Genomic DNA, 15,678 nt, shown 5'->3' with positions numbered 1-15,678 from the left:
CGTGCGTGTCCTATGCACAGAAACCCCACGGGCTGACGCCAGTTGCCTAGCTACCGAGTGCGCAGGCACTGCAACTGCGTTAGGGAAGGGGGTGGGGCGGGGGGACGGAACAATGGGGGCTCAAGAGAAGGCCAATTCCTACCTCGCGTCAGGACCAATGTCACCTCGGCCAAGCCACTGTCACTCGACGATTGCACGACGTAAATTATTTTATTTTTAATCTCAAATGTAGCGCAAATAAAATGCAACAACAATGTTCACGTTGAATGCAGAGGCGTTGTTTTCTTTTTTGGGGTTTTTATTAAAATTGCGCAAAATCGTTTGGTCCAGCCGGGAAATCGCAACAGCCACACTCCGCGGGATCAATCGCAACGCAGAGGGCCCAACACGAAAAGTCCGGGGGTACTCGGAGCGACACGTCCAACGATCCCCACTATCCCCCCATTGCCAGGTGTGTGGCCGAATGGCGGTGACACGAGCAGAGAAGTTTTACGTCGAGCGACTATTTACCAGGCACGCTCGGGGTTGAAAACTCTTGAGATCAGAACCCAAAAAAAGAAACCAGGGACATATCACGAGAAATAGGAATATCTCACAAACACCAGCAGAGGACAGAAGCTCACATGAATGCATTCCTCTTAAGCGGTGTGTTGTTATTATTACGCGAGTGACAATAACAGTCAACTTGTAATGGTCCCTGGGAAGACTTCAAAATAATTCCCAGGACTGCAGCTGCCTCAACTAATTGGACGTCTTGGGGGGCGGAGGGGACAGCAGGACAGGATGGCAACCCTAAACCACATCCCAATCTGGGCAAAGTGGGAAACCCGTGCTAGATTATAACCGCGCACCGACCCACATTTTATCCCTTTGTAAAAAAAATAGCTCGCGACGACACAAAAGATTCGTAATTGCCGGCACTACTATCCGCTTGCCTCGGCCACCGCTCCTTGCAGCGGCCGTGCTTCGGCGACACGATCGTTACGCGTCCGACAGGGATCCGCGCCCACCATCGGACGGGCGGGAATGACGGATGGCGCCCGTTATAAACGCCAAGACCGAGATATATAAAAAGGCCAAATCTTTTGTTTAAAATCGCTCCTTTTCTCGACGGCTGGCACAACGTGTCCCGAGGAGATAATGCCGCCAAGTCGAGAGCGAGCGTCCGTACACGGCGACGCCCGCCGCGGGGGATGGCGGTGCGGGAAAGGGGAACCGTGGCCGTCGTGGCCGTTTCTCGCCCGACGGGCGTCAAGCGGCGGGGCCCGAGGGTTGCGTGCTCTGCCTCGCCGGAAAACGACCCCGTGACGGCGAGCGAGCGAGCAAGCGAGCGCGTCGCTCCGACGGGTGAGGTCGACATCAAACGGCGGGCAGTAGCACCGACAAGCTCTGTATACTGGGGGGGGGACGCCACGCGCGCGGACCGAACGACCACGCGGCGACGTGACCTGGAAAGGCATCGCGGAGCTGCGGCGATCCTCGCGCGAAAGCTCGGCGAGCAATGCTGTCGGCCGCTCGGACGATTTTGTTTTGTTTACGAAATTGTTTTTTGAAAAACTGAACGGAGAGAGGGTGGCATCGCTTCCGCGCTTTCGAGTGAATTTTAATCGCGTGAAGTCGCTTTTGCCCAAGTGATAAAATGTTTTAAGTGAAAATGTTTGTCTTGAGAAAATGCATCCCACAGATTTTTATTCCAAAGTCTGGAATAAAAATCCAAAATTGGGCATAACATTTTAAATTGTTAATCCGAAAATCCCATCGCCAATGTACATCGTGCCTCCGTTTGCCAGTGTTTTCAAGGCCCCCACATTGTAATTCTTCACCGCTGTAGGCAAACCCATTTTCGAAAGAAATAACCTACAAACCGCATTTTGTATCGTTTACAAATGTTACCGATTCTTTTGGTCACGTTCGATTAACTTGATTGCGTCTTTGATAAAGTGCAGTTTAATAATGAAGTATCGACGACCATATCATCCTATATTACACCTCAACAGCTAAGCAGGATTGAGCACAGCTGAGACTTGGATGGGTGATCGGGGGAGGGGGGGGAAAACATTGGGTGGGAGGTGTGGCGAAAAGATAATAGTGCCTCGTGTGTGTGTGTGGAGCTTTCATCACATCACGGAGGGGGTGTAGGTTGGGGGGGGGGGCAAATCGTTACAGGCCTCATTGAGAAACGCTTGGAATTGGTTTATCTGACCCCTGCAGCCATGGTGTGATGGGGCGTTGTGGGGATGGGGGAAGGGTGCAGATCGTTACAAACCTAGTTGGGAGATGTCGCCAGACTGTTCCGGCAACGCATCGTTCCATCGTCACGGGAACGGCCGTTAACGATGACAGCTCCAGCGGTATAGTTAATTCATAACGAGCACGCTCGGGTCGATCACGCGATGGGGATCTAACAGAGTTCGGACGCGCTCCGCTTAATTTTCCGCTTGAACGTGTGGTCCGCCGTGACTCGAGACAAATCGCCCCCGGCTCAAGCGGAGCCTGATAAAGGCAAAGGCATCTGTAGCTGTCGGGGGTGGGCGGGGGGGCGTTTGCGTAGTCACGACGGCTGCAAACGCAGTGCAAGGAAAGGGGGGGGGGCGCGTGAGTCACTAGCCAGAGGCCCGAGCCGCCGTAGATGCCCGCGGTAATATTATCCCGTTAATCGGCTGAAGCGGCAAAAGCGGCAGCAGTCGTAAAATTTCATCCCCCGCGCGTGAGGCAGGGTTGAGCAGAGAGGCGAAGATGCGACGCTGACGGGCGAAATGGGATGTTCTCACAGCTCAGTCGGGCGTCTAACGCATTTGACTTGGCGCGTTGCCGTCGGCTAAACGGGCGAACGCAGGGGACGCTTCCCCACGCTCCATGCCCCGAAGCTCCGTGAGATGAGGAGACGAGGATTCATCCACGCTTTCGCAGAAATGGGTTCGAGCTTCGCAGAGCCGAAGGCTTCGTCCCGGTAATCAAATGAGTGCCGAGCGGAGATTATTTTTGTAGGCGGTCCCTGAACCAGTGATGGAAATGCCACGTTCCCATGGCAGTGGTGATAACAAAGTACTGTAGGTGCCTGTTGCAGAAAATAGTAGGCACGCAACGATTCACCCCCCATGGCAACATCGTGAATTGTCTGAATTAATTTGCGATTCGTGAATACGTTTTTTTTAATTTTACAATCCCATTTGCATCGTTTCTCTATTTGGCTGTTTGCTCTACTCGCCAAAACTTAACATGGGCACATCACTTGCACATCACTTGCACATCACTTGCACAGCACTTGCATACATCCTAAATTATCAATTCTTACACGCACAATTTTTCGCACGCAGTGTAAATATTAGTCCTAATCCATTTATCCAACCATCATTATAATCTCAAAGTAAGTGTGTTGGCATTTTAATAAGAGCGCCATAACCCTACGACCCCTATAAAATTATAAAACATCCGACATAATTTTCAAACGTAAAAACAAATGTACACCTCCTCGTGCTATATCGGCGGCCAGGGTGGCATCGCAAGCCTTGCCCACTTGGTCAAGGTCTGCTCCGCCGTCTCACCTGGCGTCACAAACGCGGTGCGAAAGTGCCAGCGTGCCCCGTAAAATTCTGACCCCAGGGGCCAGAATACTATAAAATATTTGAACTTCCGCCCCACTGTGGTAATTTAAAGCCTCGGCCCAATTCTGACCCCACAGATCAGATGTTTGTACCCCTGGGTCAAACTGTATCCTACACAGTACTGATCCCAGGGTTCGACTTACTACCACTATACTACTAATTTATTTTACCAGGTAGGGCCCACTGAGCTGTCTAGCTTTTTTTCCAGAAGTGACCTGGCCACAAATGATAGCTCAACGAAGTGGCTTATCACGTGGAAATGTATAGCAGGAGCCAAATACTCTAAAACGCACGTTGATTCTAAATGTGGATGGAAAAACCGGAGGACCCGGAGAAAAATCCACGGGGAGAGAGACATTCAAACTCCAAATATACAGCAGGCGTCAGGGTCGGAGTCGAATCCACGACCTCCTGTATACCGGGCAAGGCAGTTAACATCTCACCATCAGCGGAGAGTCCCAACTTATACGGGCGTCACAATACTTTGGGAGGGGGGGGGGGGGTGGTGGTGGGATCACAGTGGCAAGAACGAGGAGAAAACGGTGTGCAGGTCGACCTCGGCTTGCTGCAGAGCGAGGCACAGGGCACGGCGCGTGGCGGCGCTGCCGGCGCCCTGGCGCCACGCGAGCAGCATGGCGAGCGTCTGGGCGTGCGCGCTGTGAGGGTGAGCCACGCGGCAGTGGTAGGCCCGGGCCTGCGTGACGCCCAGCGCCGACACCAGATGCTCGCACTCCGGTCCCAGCGAGGCGGCCAGGCGGCTCAGCTGCAGCTCGTCGGGAGGAGAGTCCAAAAATTCGGGAGGGAAATTCGCCAGCACGCCTGGGGAGGGGAGGGGAGTGCGACGGGATAGGCACGGGGGGGCAGGGAGTGACATTTTAATGCGAGATACAATTTATTATTTATATATAAAATATGTTAACACAACACACAATGCTTTCGTAGGTAAACTTTTTTTGTGAACGATCGCCAAGCAAAGGCTTAAAATCGTCAAACGGCAGCACTATCCGAGTTGCAAAATATGGGAGTTATAATGTGTTTATAACGTGTTTTTTTAGTTGTGCATGGTTATTGTAAGAGCTCTGGGGAAGAGGCGATGGGAGGGAATTCCTAAATGATAACAGGAAGAGTGAAGAAGCAAAAAGTGGCAAGACCACCTTAGCGGTACTTAACTCAACCCAATTGGTTTCTATGGTCAAGGACACTGTACTATCTCCTGACGATATCCTCGTCAGCTGTGATGTGATCTCGCTGTTCACCAAGGTCCCAGTGCCTGACACCATAACAATAATTGAAGATTTGGTCCAACATGGACTGAAGTACCTGCACTGGTTAGGCACTGCCTCACCAACACTTACTTTACCTGGAATGGTACCTTCTACAAACAAAATGAGGGTACCCCTATGGGTTCTCCCTTGTCACCAGTGATAACCAATGTTTTCATGGAGAAATTTGAATCAGACGCCATCCAGACATCCACCCTTCGTCCTTCCCTGTGGAAAAGATATGTGGATGACACTTTCGTCATTTGGCCACATGGCCTCCCAGCTTTGAGCCATTTCCTAGACCACAAATTCCAGACACCCATCCATCAAATTCACCATGGAAGTGGAGAAAGATGGCAAGCTGCCATTCTTGGATGTTCTGTTTGAGAGGAGGACGGATGGCTCTTTGGGACACTGTTTACAGAAAGTCCACCCACACAGATTAATACTTGAAGCCTGATTGCTACCACCACCCGGCTCAAAAGAACTCTCTCATCAAAACATTATACCATAGGGCTCGTTGCATTTCTGACCAACACCACCTGGCCAGTGAATTAAAACATGTACATCTGGCCCTCAAGAGAAACGGATACTCTGACCGTACCATCCGCCAAGTTGTTTCTCCCTCCATACAGAAACAACTACTTGATACTCCGATCAAAACCATCACACTACCATACATAGCAGGTGTTACCAAAAATATTTCCAAAATTCTAACCAAACACAAGATCCAGGTCCGGTTCAATACAGTACACAAAATCCGGGATCTGATCCCATCCGTAAAGGATGTCATTCCTGACTTACAGTACCCCGGTGTTTACAAATTGAGTTGAACCTGCGGTGACTGCTATATCGGGGAGACGAAACGACATATTTCTGACCGAATCCGCGAGCACAAATCAGATTTGAAACACGGCAGAACGAATTCTTCGGCCGTGGCTGATCATTGTTTCAACACAGCGGGTTCTCATGACATTGTTTTCTCTGATACCAAAGTTCTCTGCAAACCTCCCGGTTATTATCAGAGATTTGTCCATGAAGCCATCCAGATATACATAGACACAACTTCAACTGAGAGGATGGTTTCAAATTGAGCAACTTTTGGAAAGATGTCATCAACCAAGTCAAACGTTAGCTGGCTGATAATTGTACAGTCGTTTCCGTTTCTACCAGGATGGTGCTTGTTCTCGTGCAGCACGCCATCGCTCCCCCCCGAACCCCCTGCAGCATAACAAAAGGCGGCTTAACTCAGCCCTCCCCCCCCCCCCCCTTAACCTGTATATAAGCTCGGGTGTCCCAGAGCTGTTCACTTGATACAGCGATCTTTGCTGTGTCTGTCTCACCTGAAGACGGAAGCTTGTGTTGCCTCTGAAACGTCGTGATTTAATTGAGTTGTTTTCTTTTATTTTTATTTTACCTACGTGACTTTACCGAAAAAACCAAAGAGTAAGCAAAAAGTGATTTTGACCTGCATTGTATTGAGTAGGTGATTGAGTGGGTGATGGTGACCTGCAGCATGGTGAGGGCTTAATGAGTAGGTGAGTGAGTGGGTAGTGGTGACCTGCAGCATGGTGAGGGCTTAATGAGTGGGTGAGTGAGTGGGTGGTGGTGACCTGCAGCATGGTGAGGGCTTAATGAGTGGGTGAGTGAGTGGGTGGTGGTGACCTGCAGCGTGGTGAGGGCTTAGTGAGCGAGTGGTTGAGTAAGTGGTGGTGACCTGCAGTGTGGTAGTTGAATATAGTATGGGTGGAGGTAAAAGCAGTCACTGTCTGGTCGACCGACTCCTCCACGTGCGTGAAGGTATCGACGAGTGAAGTTCCCGGGAACGGTAACCATGGTAGCAGCGATGGACGCTTGATGAGGGGGCAACTGACCGCCGATGAGCGAGTGACTGGTGTGAATCGGCTTGAGCTGCTTCACGCTGTTTTGGTTGTCTGCGAATTAAGACTTCGGAGCCGTCATCGATTTGCTCGAGATTGGACAAAATGCCGCCGCTGTGCAAGTTTTCGACGGCTGTGCTGCGCAACCCTCCCAAGTATCCCGAGGGTTGCATCGCGTGTCCCACATTTGGCTCCACGAAGCAAATTGATGCTCCGAGCACGTGGAGCGAAGATGACATCGCAGGCCTACTTTAAAAATCACTTCAATCGGCTTCTTTATCCACGCTGGGAGCGCACGTGTTATTCGTCTCAAAATAGTCGTTTCAACGTATGGCCAGCCAAATAAAATGTTCATTTCCCAGAACTGGAACACTGCACGCCAAATGAAGTGAAAACCTAAAATTTAATGGGATGCTGGCTGGTTTTTGTGTGTGTGTGTGCGGTCATTGGTGACCAGGGCTAAGCTCATTAAAAATCGCTACACGAAAAAAAACACACCCGGTTTAATCACGGGTGGCTGCAAAGAGTTGATCCCAGGATTCCAGCGGTGCTGACTCAGGGCTTGGCCGTGGCATTAGCAATGCCGTGGCACCTGGCTGCTTTCATAAGAGCCACCGCCATCATGAAACAACGCAAAATGTGTGCAGACGCATCTATGCCCCTGTACGCATTAACTAGGAAATTAAAAACAAAATCCTCTGTACTCGTACACGTCTATGGTCTTGGTGTTGTTCTTCGTACACATGCATGTAGACGTACGTGCAAGGGCGCGTATATGTGTAGGTCTACACGTGTGCGGTTGTGTTGCACTACGAACCCGGAGAGCCGAGATCGATTCCCGCACACGGCCAACACCGGGTGACCATTATCTGAACCGGTCCTGGGTCTTCCCTTTGTCGACTCAGCCTCAAACGAGGATCTGGTGCGGTGTGTAAACATTGCCACTAGGGAGACAAAGGCGGCCGGGCGTGGTGTTGGCCACCCGCCACCTCGTGTGCCGTTCCGGCCTTCATAGGTGCTCGCTAACGGCACTTGCCCCAACAGTCAGTTAAGGCTGTATGGGGGGGAATCATTGTCTTTTTATATATGTGCACGTGCGCACTTGTGAATGCGAGCCTCCCAAACGCAACATTTCATCGAGTGCCGGGTGAGACGGGGTGACGAAGAATTGTTCCGCCCCGAGTGAAGTCGGTCTGTGTAAGCACACAACGTTGTACGTGTGTGCAAATGTCTGCATTAGGTGTCCGTGCGAGTACGCGCACCTGTCTTTGTGTGTCGACGTATGGCAGAGGTGGGGAACCTGTTCCTCGCCAAGCGCCGTATAGGACTTTCAAATAACTTTAGGGGGCAACCGCACATTAACGTGGGGAAAAAATGCTAAAATTAGAAACTCTGCTGCGAGGTCAAGTAAATACCCCTCCAGTACCCGATTAGTGCGGCTACCATGCTTGCGGTGACAGACAGATATCGTCAATGCGCCGCTTCAAAGTAATGCCGCGGGCTGCATTCGGTCTGTGGGCTTATGAAATGACCGGCCCTTATCCGGTCCGTGCATCTCAGACGCACACACTCAATTCGCAAGAGGTGGTACAGTCCGTGAGGCTATTTAAGATTAAGTTGTGAGCTCCCCCTCCCCTCCTCACTCTCGTCTCCTTCCCCTCCCCTAAATACACCACGTTCCCAATCGTTGCCCCCTACGTGAGTAGGAGGGGGGGGGGGGGGCAGTGATCCCAGTCGCCCGTTACTTTCCCCTGACCACGTGGGCACCTGGCCTTGGGACTGTCGTCCGTGGATTATCTTTACCCGCCAATATGGGACCTTTCTTGCCAGTATCAAAATATAAACAATGAGGTTTTACCCTTTATGGCAATAAAACAGGTGTTAAGATGTTAAAACACCAAACAGAATCCTTTTTTCAAAGATTTCTGTCTGCATTAACCACATGTACTTGTGGTGAACATGCAAAGAAAAACATGCTCTGATAATATATACATTGTCTTTGAAACTGATTGGTCCACACCAGAGACAGCTTTCTGTTGAGCCTAGTCTCAAACAGAGTTCGACCAGAGAACCCCAAAAGGCGAACAGCACAAAGACAATGCCACTATCAGGGCATTCATAGCTCGGGGTGAGCAGCTAGAATATGGGACCTTAACATCTCAACACCTGTTTTATTGCTAGAAAGGGTCAGATTGTTATACCTCTACCCCCGCCATCACTCGTGCTTTGAACTGGGATTTTGTTCTATAATAACATTCCAAAATTTAAACTTGAATTTGTGGGTCATATCTGGCCCCTGGGCCCCGTGAAATCAGCTCGTGGGGGCCGCAGCCGGCCCAGGGGGCCGTACGCAGGTTCCCCGTCGCTGGTGCGCGCAGCCTGCGCCGGCTCGCGCGTTCTTCCGCGCCAGAGCAAAATCACCGTCGAGGGGGTCGCCCCGCGCGGCCTCCTCCCAACCGACGGCGCTCTCCTCGCGCACGATGCTGTCCAGCAGCCACGGGGAGTCTTCGCGCAGCGCCTCGCACAGCGCCGCGAAGGCGCGCGGCCCACGCCGCGGCAGCTCGTCCAGCAGGCGGTAGGCGCGCCGCCGGGAGCCGCGCTCCGCCAGGACCTCCTCCAGCTGCTGCGCCGAGATGATGCCCTCCTGGTACAGGTAATGGCTCGCCGACTCGACGCACATTTCCGACGCCAGCCGCGTGCGCAGCCGCCGCAGCGTCAGCTTGTGCCGCTGGTCCATGGGCGGCCGCGAGCCTGCACGTGGGTAAGGTGAAGTCCTCGGGTGACACGGCGAATTCAGAGGCGGGCGGGGGGGGGGGGGGGCGACGGCCCCCCGTTGTTGCCATGAAGGGCGACGTTTATCTCGTTTGGGGAGTACTACGTTATTTTTAATTTGTGCGACTAGCAGAGCCGGGAGCGCGTGCTGCAAGAGATTTGTTTGCGGTCCACATCCCGCAGGGCACCCTGGTTCATAAGTTGCAGTAGTTGAACTATGAGGTACACTGCCATCTCCAGTGTATTTTAAACGTTCCGAGATCCCGTGACATCATTAGAAGAAGAGTAGGCCCACTGTGTGCCGAAGTCACGGTCCTAAACTTTGCCAAAGTAAAAAAAAACTCACTTGGAAATTAGCCGATTGGAAAACAAATCACGATCATCGGCCCCCCGACTGCGAAAACGTCGCGGGTCGCCTCCTGGACATTAACGTTTATTTTTAAACTCGCAAAAATATAAATATGTAACATGCGATACTAAACAATGGCAAAACAACACGACTGAAACCACTGAAAAGTGTAATTCTGGCACGCCAAATCCACCGCCGCAGTCGTGATTTTAAACTGGCACCGCCTGGCACGGAACATCTCTGCTCAGCGTGGAACCGCGGCTAACTCAAGCCACCAGTGATTTGCAACGCTGTTCAATTATTGAGGCTCGGAGAGCGGGTTTTGAAAGTTTTCCTATTTTATTATTATTCTATTCTTGCACACGAGGGCCAATATGTCCGTGAAGCTTAATGTTAAATGTCAAGGTCTGCCAGCCATGACGAGCGGGCTTCAGACGAGAGAGTCGGTGTGGTTTTTCTGATATTCCTCCGCCTCCGTTGAAGGAGTTTTCCGAATATAGTTTGGGTTGCGAGGCCACAATCGACCTGCAGTGGCTTGTCCTTTCAAAAAGAGACCTGCAAGGGATTTGAACCCAGGTTGCCTGCTTCTGAGTTGGGCAAGCTACTCAATACAGCCGATTACTCCAGCCTTGGCGAGTCTCGATTACGAAAGTAATCGATGACTCTTCTTTGGTTCTTTCGGTAAAGTAACGTAGAATGAGAATAAAATAATAAATTGATAAAATAACACAATAATATTCTCACGACGTTTCGGCCACAACACAAGCGGCCTTCATCAGGTGAAGGGACGAGACTGTCTGGTAGGACAATTTATTATTTTATTCTCATTCTACGTGACTTTACCGAAAGAACCAAAGAAGATGAATCATTGCAGTCACGAAAGCTTTAAATCGAAATTTAATCGATGACTACCGATTAATTATCCGTTTGTTGATCGCTCGACAAATTGGATAACTCGAAAGAGGGTGTCTCGTCTCGAATTCTCACACGTGCCGCTGGACGGGAAGTAAAATGGGGTGGGAGGAGGGGGGTGACGTCATAAACATCATAAGCCGCGTCACGCCGGCCATCGATTTTAGGGGGGGGGGGTTTCCCACCTTCAGCGCGTTGTTAAAGGGCCGAGTGCCAGCCCACAAACTGAAGTTTCTGTTCATCGACTTCAACATCGGCCGATTAATCGACGTAACTAATCGATCCACCTCGTTACAATTATTGTGCGTTGAACTTGTAAACACAACTTGTAAGTAACTTGTAAGCAAGTTGTGTTTCTCTGTAATACAGGTTGGATTTTTTTTGGGGGGGGGGGGTGGGGTGGGGTTAGATCGCGTAAATGTGTGTCGTTAAACCCGCCACCACCCGACACAGCCAACTAGTAAGGTTTGTCACGTTAGGGGATGTTGCTGTACTAGTAACGAATTGGCACGTTCTGTTTACGTGACAAACCTCACGAATTGTCTTTGTCGGGTGGTGGCGGGTTTAACGACACATTTATATATTTACGAGATCTAACCCCCAACAAAAAAACACCCCCCTCTATTATGGATATTGGTCGCGAAAGCCCGCTACTGCGTGTTAAACTAAAGTTGTGGTGTTGTGTGCGGGGTGCAGTCAACGAGTCAACTGGACGCGCGCGCGTTGTGTAACGTGCTGTGTGTGGGGTATAAGGTTTCACTTCCTCAATCCACTGCTGGATGAAGGCCTCCCTACGCCTGGTCGGTCATGGGGGTTGGGCTTGACCATACTTCACCACCACGGTTAGTTCGTCTTGTGTGTGGGACCGAAGTGCTGACAGGCTCGCGGTACAGTGCGCACGTGTTTATAGCCAGCAGCACTGTGCCAAGAACTGTACAGTACTGTACTAGGCCATGGCAGTGGTTGTTACAGCGATGGTGATGGTGGTGATAGTGGTGATGATGATAGTGATGTCCCTGATGATGGTGGTGGTAGTAGTGATGCTCTTGATGATAATGATAGTGGTAGTGATGTTCTTGATGATGACGGTAGTGATGATGATAGTGATGTCCCTGATGATGATAGTGATGTTCCTGATGAGGATGATGGTAGTGATGTTTCTGATGATGACGATTAATGGCAGTGATGCTACTGATGATGTTAGTGATCTTGATGATGACGTAAGTGATGGTATGAAGTTGGTGGCGTTGGTGATGATGACTGACCCCAGCAGCCCGTCTCCCTTGCAAGCAGCGAACAATAGTGAACTACAAAGACAAGGGTCCCCCACACCCCCGTATAGCCTTAACGGACTTGTGGCTCCAAGTGCCGTGACAGAGTGGCACCTGCGAAGGCCGGCACGGCGCACGGGGTGGCCTTTGTCTCCCTCGTGGCGATGTTTTTATTATTTGGTACGGGCCGCAGCAGCAGGCAGGCAGCCAGTGAAGGCGGATTCCACCTGGAGGGGATAGAAACCACCACCGGCGCGGGCATGGCGTGAGGGAACAAACACAGCGCACCCGCGAATTGGTGAATGGATGGAGCTGACCGTGATGATGGTGGTGGTGATGATGATGGTGGTGGTGATGATGAAGATGATGGTGGTGGTCATGATGATGGTGGTGGTGGTCATGATGAAGATGATGGTGGTGGTGATGGTGGTGATGATGAAGATGATGGTGGTGGTGGTGGTGATGGTGGTGATGATGAAGATGGTGGTGATGATGAAGATGATGGTGGTGGTGGTGATGGTGGTGATGATGAAGATGATGGTGGTGGTGGTGGTGATGATGATGATGGTCATGATGATGATGGTCATGATGGTGGTGATGGTGGTGGTGATGATGAAGATGATGGTGGTGGTGATGATGATGGTGGTGGTGATGATGATGGTGGTGGTGGTGATGATGATGATGGTGGTGATGATGATGGTCATGATGATGGTGGTGATGATGATGATGGTGGTGATGGTGGTGGTGATGATGGTGGTGATGGTGATGATGGTGATGATGATGGTGGTGGTGGTGGTGGTGATGATGATGGTGGTGATGGTGGTGGTGATGATGGTGGTCATGATGATGATGGTGGTGGTGATGATGATGGTGATGATGATGGTGGTGGTGATAATGGTGGTGGTGATGGTGATGATGGTGATGATAATGATGGTGGTGGTGATGGTGGGGGTTATGATGATGGTGGTGGTTATGATGATCATGGTGGTGATGGTGATGATGGTGATGATGATGGTGGTGGTGATGATGGTGGTGATAATGATGGTGGTGATGATGGTGGTGATGATGATGATGGTGGTGATAATGGTTGTGGTGATGGGGAGGCAAGCTACCCACCTCTCTTATCGCCGTGCAACCATCGGTTAAGCAGTGAACGCTCGGATTAAAAGAAGAACCGAAAGCAGAATGATAAGAAGGTGGTCGAGACGACACTTCCGCGCAAGCGAAGGGCTCGGCGTGACGTCACGGGGGGCGGGGACGCGGGGGAGGGCGGGGGGGGCAGCACCCTCCCCCGCACTCGTCACGGATTCGCTGGTGACGCTGAGCACCGAGTCACTTTGCTCCGTTCAGGCTGACGAATTTTGGGCGAAAAATAAAGTTATTCCGGTTGATTTCTACGGTTAGAAAGTTTATTTTTTATATAATCAGAGATGTATGCCATGCCCGAATCAATTCCTGCCTCTCTCACCTCACTCTACTCCCCTCCACTCACTCTCCTACCTCTCCCCTCTCATCTCACTCTACTCCCCTCCACGTTCTCTCCTGCCTCTCCCCTCTCGTCTCACTCCACTCCCCTCCACTCACTCTCCTACCTCTCCCCTCTCATCTCACTCTACTCCCCTCCACTCACTCTCCTGCCTCTCCCTCTCATCTCACTCCACTCCCCTCCACTCACTCTCCTACCTCTCCCTCTCATCTCACTCTACTCCACTCCACGCACTCTCCTACCTCTCCCTCTCATCTCACTCTACTCCTCTCCACGCACTCTCCTACCTCTCACCTCTCATCTCACTCCACTCCCCTCCACACACTCTCCTACCTCTCACCTCTCATCTCACTCCACTCCCCTCCACGTTCTCTCCTCCCCAGCTAACCACACACCCTTGTTGTGAAAGTCCTCCCACCTGAAGACGGTTGCTTGTGTGGCGATCGAAACGTTGTGATCTATTATTATTTTTCTTCTACCTACGTGACTTTACCGAAAGAACCAAAGAGCATGGATTCCTGCAGTCACGAAAGCTTCATATCAAGATTCCTCAGTCAACCTTTACTCAGTTCAAATGAACGAGCCCACTGTTTCTGTACGGCGTCCTGCGATCTGGACGGACGATTGACAAATGCACATTGTATCAAGACTTTTGATTGGGATTCGGTGCTGAATCAAAAGTTTGCCCCCAACCCCGCTCATGTCCGGCTTTATTTTCCGAGATTAGCGGCAGCGGCGATATTTCTGAGAATCGCGCCGGTTTCCACTGCGCTTGCCAAATTCTCTCTACTATTTTTTTTTTGCCCGTGAACAACTTTGTACCGCATTCGACGAATTTGTAATTGTAAGATCCTCCGGAAAGTAAGACGCAAGCCCAACCCACCGAGCTTCTGTTCTTGTCCAGTCTCAAGATCCGGCCCGTTTCGCCGTCCCTTGTCGACGTTCGCGGTTCTGACTCCACCGGCCACCCCCGCTTCGCGAGACAGTGTACGTTTAGATAAAAAAAAGACAGACCCCCCCCCCCCCCCCCGTTGTCGCCCTTCGCAAGAGGCATTTTGTCCAAATTTGTTGAGTATTTAAATGTTCAACAAATGTACCTGTTTGCGAATTTGCACAGCGGCATTGCCACCCGGCTGTGAAACTACTGCGGGCTTTTTTGTTTTGTTTAATCCGAGAAACTTCGCCTTCATGACAGCCTCACCAACGTGGTTTAAGCATTACATAGTGCTTATTACCCCTTAATGATGGTGGTGTGTCAACCGTTGGCTGGGACATGAACCCTCGACTCAGAGTTACACGTATCCACGTGATTTGGACATATCGCTTGGTTGTCAAAACTTTTGACCCAGATTTGTATCACTCGTCCCATAACCGCATCTCTTTACTGTTCTCAGAACTTGAGTGTGCGTTCAACGCATGGTCAAAACGTTTTTGAGAATCTTACACAGTATTTCGCAGCCAAGTTCCAACATTGCGGGTGTTGTACTCATGGTGAAATGTAGTTGCGTTATAGGTCACTATAAGATCACTATAACACAACGATGATAATGTTTTTTTTTATATACTGCTGGTGATGATGATTTTTATTATATTAGCAGTAATGACGATTAATCAGTCAACATTCTTTAAGTGGCGTCAATTCATATATATAAGAATTCATATATATAAGAATTCATATAACGGTGATTTAATCAGGGCCGTCCCTAGGGTATGGCGAATGGGGGGGTGACCGCCTCGGGCCCCGGGGTCACGGTGTGAGATGTAATACTGCCTGTTTAGTATGGACGGCCGTACACATCCTAACACCAAGTCATCTCCCCGGTGTCGCTCTGTACACGCAGGAGCAGGTACTCATTTAAGGCTGGGACAACTTAGGGGGAGGCCGATCACCGGTGTAGACCACTCGTCACTGATATTGGTCCTGGCCGGTATCGAACTCTGTTGGCCGGGTCACGAGTTCTGTGTGATAACCACTACACCACCGCTCCGTCGACACAAAGGCAGAAATCCCCCGTATAGCCTTTAACAGACTATTGGGTCAAGTGCTTTTGGCAACCACAGTGAAGGCACACACGAGGGTGGGTGGCTAACACCACGCCCGACCCCCCTTTGTATCCCCAGTGCTGATGTTTTATACACCG

At 50.8% G+C, this 15,678-nt stretch overlaps 2 protein-coding genes across 2 annotated transcripts in view; one reads left to right on the top strand and one right to left on the bottom strand.

The window, feature by feature from the left end:
- Positions 1 to 277: 277 nt before the first annotated feature.
- Positions 278 to 13,326, bottom strand: CRADD (CARD and death domain containing adaptor protein). Its single transcript, XM_032954352.2, has 4 exons — positions 13,168 to 13,326; positions 12,166 to 12,278; positions 9,169 to 9,498; positions 278 to 4,424 (listed from the first exon to the last, which is right to left on the bottom strand). The coding sequence occupies exons 3-4, from the start codon at positions 9,482 to 9,484 to the stop codon at positions 4,120 to 4,122; spliced, it is 621 nt and encodes a 206-aa protein (XP_032810243.1). The 5' UTR covers positions 9,485 to 9,498; positions 12,166 to 12,278; positions 13,168 to 13,326; the 3' UTR covers positions 278 to 4,119.
- MRPL42 (mitochondrial ribosomal protein L42) overlaps positions 11,573 to 15,678 on the top strand; it is a 35,027-nt gene continuing 30,921 nt past the window's right edge. The window contains exon 1 of the mRNA XM_076067020.1: positions 11,573 to 11,622. Within this exon, the coding sequence (XP_075923135.1) occupies positions 11,588 to 11,622 (35 nt within the window). The 5' untranslated portion in view covers positions 11,573 to 11,587. The remainder of the gene's footprint in view (positions 11,623 to 15,678) is intronic.

The sequence above is a fragment of the Petromyzon marinus genome, chromosome 14 (genome assembly GCF_048934315.1).
Source record: "Petromyzon marinus isolate PM22_M1 ecotype Great Lakes invasive population chromosome 14, UKy_Petmar_22M1.pri1.0, whole genome shotgun sequence".
In the NCBI taxonomy this organism is placed as follows: domain Eukaryota; kingdom Metazoa; phylum Chordata; class Hyperoartia; order Petromyzontiformes; family Petromyzontidae; genus Petromyzon; species Petromyzon marinus.
This window is presented reverse-complemented; position numbering and strand designations above follow the sequence as displayed.

Bases quoted from the DNA above. Each gene is read 5' to 3' on its own strand.
- CRADD (XM_032954352.2), bottom strand. From the start codon at position 9,484: ATGGACCAGCGGCACAAGCTGACGCTGCGGCGGCTGCGCACGCGGCTG. The intron at 4,425-9,168 runs GTGATTTTGCTC...TCCCCTCCCCAG, and splicing joins GCGGGGCGACCCCCTCGACG to GCGTGCTGGCGAATTTCCCT.